The sequence below is a fragment of the Pinus tabuliformis genome, chromosome 4_2 (assembly GCF_031772625.1).
Source record: "Pinus tabuliformis cultivar Carrire ecotype Pingquan chromosome 4_2, CPIR1, whole genome shotgun sequence".
Lineage (NCBI taxonomy): Eukaryota > Viridiplantae > Streptophyta > Pinopsida > Pinales > Pinaceae > Pinus > Pinus tabuliformis.
This window is the reverse complement of record NC_142304.1, coordinates 483,631,845-483,641,881: the sequence shown is the minus strand read 5'-3', so window position 1 is coordinate 483,641,881 and position 10,037 is coordinate 483,631,845. Positions and strand designations below refer to the sequence as shown.

Genomic DNA, 10,037 nt, shown 5'->3' with positions numbered 1-10,037 from the left:
TATAGAGGGGCAAGAGCTAAAAAGTGGAGACAAAACAAACGACTCCGTGGAGACTTTCCCCAGAGCGGAAGCCGCCTCGACGAATTGGGACCGCCACAGAAGTTTCCCGGAAATGCACTTCGATAAAGTATGTGTGAACACCGCCTTCAATAATATGGAAACTGATTGAGTGGAGAATTCTAAATATTCTCCTTTTTTTCATTTATTAGTTTTATTTAAAAAATATTATTATTTTTATTTAAATTGGGTTAAAAATTTACGAGAACTGTTAGGTTAGTAGATATTAATGGTTAAAAATTATATAATATCAATATTATAATATAATAATAGAGTGATAAAAGAGAGCGTGTTAGATTTTCTAATACGAGAACATTTATATAATTTATCTAGGTTGAATTTAGCACCGTAAAGGGAGACGTATTTTTTTAAGAGGTTAGATTTAATAGTGTAAAAGGAGAAGTTTTTCTTAATTGGATAAGGTTTAATTTTTAGGATGGTTTAATTTGAAGTCATGGAGTTATCTTGATTTAGTGATCTCAAAAAGATTATATTAAATGATTATTAAATGAGGAGCCTAAAAAGGTTGGATTCAAAAAAGTGATCCGGTGTTGTGGAAAACTAACTTGCATTAATGAGAAGTCCAAAAAGATTGAAAGTCTACCCCATGTTTTGTGTGGTGGAAAACTAACTTGCATTAATGAGAAGCCCAAAGGGGTTGAAAGCCCAACCCCATGTCTTCAATTTATAAATCATGACTAGGTGTGGTGCAAAACTAACTTAAATGGAGGAGAAGCAACTAACTTGCACTATGTGTGGTGGAAAACTAACTTGCATTGAGGAAAAGCCCTAAGGGTTTGAAAGCCCACCCCCATGTCTTCAATTTATAAAATGTGACTGGGTGTGGTGGAAAACTAACTTGCATTGAGGAGAAGCCTAAAGGGGTTGAAAACCCACCCCCATGTCTTCAATTTATAAAATGTGACTGGATGGTGGAAAACTAACTTGCATTGAGGAGAAGCCTAAAGGGGTTAAAAACCCACCCCCATGTCATCAATTTATAAACCTCACTAGGTGTGGAAAACTAACTTACATTTAGGAGAATCCCAAAAAGGTTGAAAGCCCACTCCCATGTCTTCAATTTATAAACTCCACTAGGAGTGGTGGAAAATTAATTTGCATTGGGGAGAAGCACAAAGGGGTTGAAAGCCAACACCCTTTCTTCAATTAAGTCCAAAGGGGTTGAAATGCCACACCTATGTCTTCAATTTATAAACTCCACTTGGTGTGGTGGAAAATGAACTTCCATTAAGGAGAAGCCCAAAGGGGTTGAAATCCCAACCCCATTTCTTAAATTTATAAATGTCACTAGATGTAGAAGAACTAACTTACATTAAGGAGTAACTTTGCTAGAAACCAAATCCTACATGAAGAACTTTGACTTGTATTAAGGGGCATCTCTACAACAAAGTAATTCTTGGTGGAAGAACTAAACCCCACTTGGTGTGGAAGAACTAACTTGCATTGAGGAGTAGCTCTACAATAAAAAAAAATCCTCCACCAAGAACTCTCACTTGCATTAAGGAGCATCTCTACAACAAACCAATCAATTCCTAGTTGGAAGAATTGACTTGCATTGAGGAGCAACTCTGCAACAAACCAAATCCTACACCAAGAATTGAGTTGCATTGAGGAGCATCTCTACAAAAAACCAAATCATGCACAAGGGCTAACTCACACTGAGGAGCATCTCTATAACAAACCAAATCCTTCTCTTATAGTCAGACATTCCAAACATTATTGATGCTTCCATGTCAAGACATTAAATGGATCAAAGCCCACCCCCATGTCCTTCATTAAAATGAGAAGCCCAAAGCCATTAGATCCAATTGTGGAAATCCCACCCCCATGGGGGGAAGAACATGGAGTAGTTTTGCAACAAATCAATGTTGATACTTCAAAATCCTCTTGATGGGTTTTAGTAAATTTGTGGTTGTTCTACTTTTACCAACACTGCAACATAATGTATTGCATAATGAAGTCTGGGCCACTGAACCTTTTTGTATGTATCAGGTTATTATATGGATATTTAAAATAGAAAAACATTAACTTTTGATTTTGATCTGGTTTCCAATTTAGATAATCACCACTAAGATTTTTATATAATATGAGATAATATGGTATATTTTATATCATATTTATCAAAAAAAAAGGAAAGGAAAAAGTAATTATAAACTTGTTTTATTTCTATCTAACACTACAAAATCAAATTATAATTGTTTATAATTTTTTTTAAATAATATGTTTAGAAGAAGGATATTGAGGGGAGAGTTAAAAGTGGCTGGAATCATGGTAAAAAAAAATTCAAAAAATCTTACAGTGGCAGTATTTCAATAATGTTTTTAATGGTGGAAATAAATTCAGCACCATCAAAAACTATTATTCAGACACCCAAAATCTTAAAGTTTGATAACTATAACTTATATTTACTAAAATTTCTATAAATTTATCAAAATTTAACTGGAATTTCCATAATTTTCAAAACTAAAAAACATTGGCATATGTTTATAGTGGTCCTTGACCGAGAATCGTTGAAGTTGAGACTCGCTCTCCTGCGCAGACTAAAAATTATCACTGAAAATGTGTCCTCGGAATGGAGACTTGTGGTCCTGCAGCAGGGTACGAATTTCGAGTCCAAAGCACTCTTTCAATTTGATGGCTTCGAATTTCTAATTCCGTTTCCTGTTCGGCTTATTTGACCAAATTCGGCTTATTTGACCAAGAATTTTGATTTAGATGAAAATAGTTTGCCGTAGTCTTTAACGCGACTTTTTGAAAGCCTTTCCGGCGATTTTTTCCGGTGAAAATCCGGCAGTGATTTATGGAAATCCAAGTTTGATAACTAATTTCTGCACAATGAAACTGTCCCAGGGGTTTTTCAGGGTGCTGAATCCGAATATGCAGTTAAAAAACCATTTTAACTGCAACAAATCATGATTTCAGCGCAATTTCTTCCGCCGGATTCCGTCACCGGAATCTCAAAAAGTCGCATTATAGACAACTCCAAATAGTTTAGCCGTATTTGACCGGCATATGTCTGTCAAATCCTGCGGAGATGACAAATCGCGAGCCATATTTCCTATGCTATAGGATATCGAATGCCTTTGCTATAGGATATTGAATGCCTTGACCGTGATCGACCATTGCTTTCACCGTAAAGCCGTGTACATAATTTCTCCGGCAAACACACTTTCCTAACGGTTGCGGAAATTGGTTGACGCATCATCCATCGCTTATCCGGATGCCAGATGATCCCCATGGGCATGATGGCCAATAAATAATATTTCCAGTCATACCGTACGTAATCCAGTCTGGCGAAATGAATGTTGAAAACCCATTTGAAGTGAATTCAAATTTCAATTTGAATTTCGAAAGGCACTATTTTATTTATTCCAATGTCTGGTGCTTTTAATTAATTAAGCTTTTATCGCAGCTTGGCCCTTTAAATTCCAGAAGATTACGATAGAAAGCGCTGCAAGCCAAATATAACGACGTGGAAGCTATTATTATTATCCATGTGGTGGCTGCTATTATTATTATTTTTTTATTGGTTTTTCACAATTCCAGGTCTGTGAGGTTCAAAATGATCGGGCACGACCCTGAGACAAACGATTGCTCCATTTGTCTATTGACTTATAATGCGATGGGCGACTATACGCATTCTTTTCGGTGTTTTAAATGTAAATGTGGCATCTAACGACTCGATGCCGACATGAGAGGAGGCCGTGACTTGACTTGCAAGTAAGTCTGTCACAATACGCAAGATGTTTGCAAGGCACACTCGAGGAAGGCCGGAATATGGAAAATGGAGTCGTTTATGGAGGCCCAGAATTGTTTGGATGGTTAAAGCGGTTGGAATTTGGGTAATAAAATTTCCAAAATTTTTTGTAGAGGTAGTGTTTGAATCATGTTTTTGAGAGTAAAAATAGATTCACCATCATTTAAAATGTCTAAGGCATCTAAAATGTGTTTGAATCATGTTTTTGAGGGTGAAAATAGATTCACCACCATCTAAAATGTCTAGGGCACCTAAAATTTTGAAGTTTAACAACTATTACTTGGATTTACAAAAATCCTTGCCAAATTTTCTGAAAATATAACCCGAAATTCCATAGCTTTCAAAGCAAAAAAGCAATCTGGTTACACTACCGCTTGGAGAGTTTACCTATTTAACATTTTATTTCATTTTAAGTAATTGATTTTTTTTAAATATTAAATAAATTACATATATATGAGTTATTTATTAATTAATTTTAATATTATTATTTGTTTACTTTAATTATGATTCTGATCATTTATTTCGAGTTACAAGTATTTAGTTTTAATAGTAAAATAATATTATAATATAATTAAAAAAATACAATATCGGTGATAAAGATCTCATTGTGGCTGTAAATAGGGTTTGTTACAATATTATGGCCTAATACCCTCACTATATTATGGAGATTCTTAACCTGTAAATAGGGTTTGTTACAATGCCATGGCCTACTACATTTTGTATCATATACATTAATAAGCTAGAAAAGTGTTTGGGAGATGAGGATTAGTAGGGTCATAATTTTTCCTTTAGATTGACACTATTATTCTTTTGGCAAAAAACCCTTGCCAACTTAGAAAACAACTATGACTACAAATATTAACAAAACTAAAACCATGATAATTAAATCCAAACAAATGAGCTAAAATACTTTCTTTTTATGACAAAAACTCAATGAAAAAAGAACTAGTTAATATTGTAAATTACTTCAACACACAACCTAACAAAGCACCTAAAAGATTCACAAGAAGCTAGCAATACAATGTAAATCTCACCACACCCACACTCTTTCATATCTTTCATATTACACATTTAGGAGGTGGAGATAATGGTGGTGAGAATATCTTAAAATGATATGCCTTTAAAAGTATTTGTGAATTAGAAGACCACCCAAATTCATCTTGGCTTTGACTTTGGTCTAATGTTAATGTAGAATTATTCCACTCATGAATAATTATTTTATTAAACTAAAATATTAGTTTATATAATTTTACATCAAGAAAACTACCTTACCAAATTATTCCAAAAATGTTTAACAAAATAGTAAAAACTAATAATTATAAATAGCAAAATAATTAGTTGGAGATAAACTATAATACAAGAATATCCCTATCACGCTCCTCAGTGGGAGATAAACTATAATACAACAATATCCCTATAAGCTAGTTGCTAAAAATAAAAATAAAATATAAAATTATTATGAATGTTGATATATGTTTGAGGGATATTAATTAAGAAATTGTTATGAATGTTGATATATGTTTGCGGGCACTAGGGTGATAAGAAGATCAAATTTCACACTAGACTACAAACCTTTAACTATGAGGGATTCCTTTGAGATGCACACGGTGCCATAAGTATGGTTATCTAGTTAATCAGTGCAGTTTACCCTAGTTTAAGTGACAAGTGTGGGGATGATATTTCTCCCCAACCAAAACCAGTCATTGGGGGTGATGCTTTATTTTTTAGGAGGTCCGTGAGAAGGATACAAGGGTGTAAGTTACTTCAAAATTTTCAAATTCGGATGCCCAGAAGGATCCTTCACCTCCAACCTTCACCTCCAGCCATGGAAACTGATGTGGCTGTGGTTACCAACAAAAATTGGGAAAGCCACATCCCTCTAGGATACCACAGTGAATCAACTATTTAAATCAGGCTTGGATTACCAACAAAAATTGGGAAAGCCACATCCCTCTAGGATACCATAGTGAATCAACTATCTAAATCAGACTTGGTTTTCAAACAATGGCAATGTTAAATTGAAAAGCGCAATGGATTGGACCATTACAAATATTATCATAGACCTTACTTTTCCCTGTTTATGTTTACTTTATAGCAGTGCTGAAAATATCGGTATCGGCAAAATATCGGCAAATATCGGCAAGCATAAAAAATATTTTTTTCAAATTTTTAAATATAGCCAATATTTTGCCGATATTTTCAAAATATCGCGATATTTTGCCGATATTTTCCGATATTTTGAAAATATCACGATATTATCAAAACAGAAAATATCGCGATATTTTCTCGGCGATATATCGTTTTGCCGAAAATATCGCGATATTTTCGAATATCGCCGATATATCGCCGATATTATCAACAGTGCTTTATAGTTCATGATGCATATTTTTGGACACTACTTTTGTCTATCATATGCAACAAATATAATAGAACAGGCACTTTTTTGTGTATATATATGGATGCATATACTTTTGATTCATTGTTTTATGTAGCATAAAATGTTTCTGTGGAAAGTACATCTGATTTTAGGTGAACTTTTTCGATACACACATGTTATGTATATGAAAAAAAAAGTAATTTTTATATTACTTTAATAAATTAAAATCATTATTTTTTTAATAAAAAATTAAAAAAATAGTAATGTATTTTGTGTTTATCTATAAATTTGTAGTGTAAAAAGATACAAACAATATAAAAACAAATATTATTATCAATTTTAATTTTTAGAATTCTAATATTTAAAATCGATTTACAAGTAATCTCATCAATATCATATCCCCTGAATTGTTAAAAACAAAATTAATGCCAAATTAACTTTTTTGAAAATATGTCCGGATTATTAAGAAGTTGTGTACATATTTTTAAAAACACCAATTCTATTAAAATATAAAGCATATGTTTTCAATCATTTTTTTCATATTTTTTCTATGTTTTAACTGTTTTTTAATATTTTCTAATCTTTTTAATCTATCCTTCCGCTGTATTATGTTTTTCTTTCTCAGTTACTACTTAGAATTTAAGAGAGATGCTTTCATTATTCCTTCCCTCTTTTATGTTTTTCTATCTTCATTCTATACGTAGGGTTTAAGAGACCTTTTTTTGCTTTTCTCAAAGTCGTTGAAAGATGTGGTTACTTAATGCAATCTATCTGTGAATTTCTTTTGATTGATATGATATGACTCAAACGTGCAACCCGTAATTTATAAGTTTATTATATAGTCAAGGGTATTATTTCATAAGACCCGAATGTGCTCGCCGGAAAAATTCAGAAGAGTGAAATATCAGACTCCAAATTTGTGTTCTAAACCGTGTTTCCACAAAGTGCCAAAGCATATCATTACACGCCATAATACTGATGCAAAATACATGGATTATTCCAAATAAATTTATACGAAATTTTATTGATCGAAGGAATATTTTGAGAAGAAGTTCCAACTGTTCACATAGAGCTCTGCAATATGAGCCGATATAACCCCTGCACAACCAATCTGATTGTACGACTGATTCACACTACTACAAGCTACAAAAATTACTCGACTATTTAAACAATGGGCCCGTCCCTAATGCTAACACCTCTTATCTACCCAAACATAAGGACCCACAAATAGCCTTCTCTGTCTCTGCAACTAAAACTATGCCCAACATTTATGTAGTTACGTTTCTGCTTCAGCAATGGCGTCCAATCGACGAAATTAAAATCCTGAAAAAATAAAATAAAGCATAAGATTGCCTGCACGTTAAAACAATGATTCAGACTGAACATTGTACGGTAGTTGTGTATGAGAAGTGAGAACTTACTTAATGATTTAACTATGAAGAAGCGGGAGATGGAGCCGAAGTGGGAGAAATTGTTGTGACTCCAGAACCAACTGTTGCAGGAGCGACAGCAAATGATGCAACCTCGCTTATCTTTCGCCGTTGCCCACTTCTGTGAGACTCGCACAGACGGGGCAAGTAGATACCTACACAAATTATATACAAATAAATCAATCATGAGCTAACTTTAGGTATACATATACATATTCATGGCCGTAGCTATATTTCATGTAGTATATCAGTGAATATACTATTTTACATATGCGACACTAGTGGCGTTAACAGTGAGAAATAATGAAGTACCTTCCCCTGCGGCAAGATTGAAGTAGAGGTCAATAATGTTGGGGCAGTTGTTGTAGCAGCGGGGAAGGCATAACTTCTTTGTGAAACCACTTTCTGTTAGAGAATCCGTGGACATCCCCACTGTCATCCTCTCCACCCCACAGGCGTTCACGCATTCATCTGTTTCTATCAATTCTTTCATATTCTCAGCTATAACCTCTGAGCTCTGCACATCATCAATTACCCAATCAATTAAGGGGGAAGTTGGGTAGAAGCAATGCTAAACATAGAATCAATGGCGAAAGATCTAAAGAAACTCACCTGACATTCATACTGCACATTGCCATCGCTCAAGATGGACTTCTCAAGCACACAACGTGCTCCAGAAAATGACACAGAAAACGCGCAAACCTCCACGGGCAGCTTCTCGCATACTATCTCACCTGATCATTAACCAATCCAATACTAAGCACTTCATAAATCAAAAAAATCTTGATTCTATTAGTACTTATTGTGATCTCGTTATCAGAAAAGCATCAGCCAAGCCAATTATAGATTCTAAATGGACACACGCAACATAAATGGAATCAATTTTACATACTACATACCAGAAACAACTTGCAGACTTAGAACTGAAATAAGGGCTGAGATTGTGAAAAGAATCCTCGCAACAGCCATTTCGGTATTGTTCTGAATCTCTGCCAATGATGTTAATAATTTACAGAGACAATAGCAGAAAATGGACGGTAGAATATTCTGAGTGCGTGATCGATAACTCTGTGCTTCAAGGATCACTTGTTAAATCTTGTATATATAGGGGCAAGAGCTAAAAAGTGGAGACAAAGCAAACGACTCCGTGGAGACTTTCCCATAGCGGAAGCCGCCTCGACGAATTGGTACCGCCATAGAAGTTTCCCGGAAATGCACTTCGATAAAGTATGTGTGAACACCGCCTTCAATAATATGGAAACTGATTGGGTGGAGAATTCTAAATATTCTCCTTTTTTCATTATTAGTTTTATTTAAAAAATATTATTATTTTTATTTAAAATTGGGTTAAAAATTTACGAGAACTGTTAGGTTAGTAGATATTAATGGTTAAAAATTATATAATATCAATATTATAATATAATAATAGAGTGATAAAAGAGAGCGTATTAGATTTTCTAATACGAGAACATTTATATAATTTACATTTATATAATTCATCTAGGTTGAATTTAGTACTGTAAAGGTAGAAGTGTTTTTTTAAGAGGTTAGATTTAATAGTGTAAAGGGAGAAGTTTTTCTTAATTAGATAAGGTTTAATTTTTAGGATGGTTTAATTTGAAGTCATGGAATTATTTTGTTTTAGTGATCTCAAAAAGATTATATTAAATGATTATTAAATGAGGAGCCCAAAAAAGTTGGATTCAAAAAAGTGATTGGGTGTTGTGGAAAACTAACTTGCATTAATGAGAAGTCCAAAAGGATTGAAAGCCTACCCCATGTCTTGTGTGGTGGAAAACTAACTTGCATTGATGAGAAGTCCAAAGGGGTTGAAAGCCCAACCCCATGTCTTCAATTTATAAATCATGACTAGGTGTGGTGCAAAACTAACTTGAATGGAGGAGAAGCAACTAACTTGCACGAAGTGTGGTGGAAAACTAACTTGCATTGAGGAAAAGCCCTAAGGGTTTGAAAGCCCACCCCCATGTCTTCAATTTATAAAATGTGACTGGGTGTGGTGGAAAACTAACTTGCATTGAGGAGAAGCCTAAAGGGGTTGGAAACCCACCCCCATGTCTTCAACTTATAAAATGTGACTGGATGTGGTGGAAAACTAACTTGCATTGAGGAGAAGCCTAAAGGGGTTGAAAACCCACCCCATGTCATCAATTTATAAACCTCACTAGGTGTGGAAAACTAACTTACATTGAGGAGAATCCCAAAAAGGTTGAAAGCCCACTCCCATGTCTTCAATTTATAAACTCCACTGAGAGTGATGGAAAATTAATTTGCATTTGGGAGAAGCAAAAAGGGGTTGAAATGCCACCCCTACGTCTTCAATTTGTAAACTCCACTTGGTGTGGTGGAAAATGAACTTCCATTGAGGAGAAGCCCA

General features: G+C 34.3%; 1 protein-coding gene across 1 annotated transcript; it reads right to left on the bottom strand.

Annotated features, from left to right (window-relative positions):
• Positions 1-7,231: 7,231 nt before the first annotated feature.
• On the bottom strand, positions 7,232-8,734 carry LOC149170058 (uncharacterized). Its single transcript, XM_089427225.1, has 5 exons — positions 8,542-8,734; positions 8,255-8,376; positions 7,955-8,159; positions 7,634-7,797; positions 7,232-7,535 (listed from the first exon to the last, which is right to left on the bottom strand). Exons 1-4 carry the CDS (start codon positions 8,609-8,611, stop codon positions 7,646-7,648), a joined length of 549 nt encoding a protein of 182 aa, XP_089283351.1. The 5' UTR covers positions 8,612-8,734; the 3' UTR covers positions 7,232-7,535; positions 7,634-7,645.
• Between the last annotated feature and the right edge of the window lie 1,303 nt (positions 8,735-10,037).

Excerpts from the sequence above, each read along its gene's own strand:
- LOC149170058 (XM_089427225.1), bottom strand. The coding sequence starts at position 8,611 with ATGGCTGTTGCGAGGATTCTTTTCACAATCTCAGCCCTTATTTCAGTT. Across the intron at positions 8,160-8,254 it reads ATGTGCAGTATGAATGTCAG|AGCTCAGAGGTTATAGCTGA; the intron begins GTGAGTTTCTTT and ends GATGATGTGCAG. Across the intron at positions 7,798-7,954 it reads CAATCTTGCCGCAGGGGAAG|GTATCTACTTGCCCCGTCTG; the intron begins GTACTTCATTAT and ends TAATTTGTGTAG.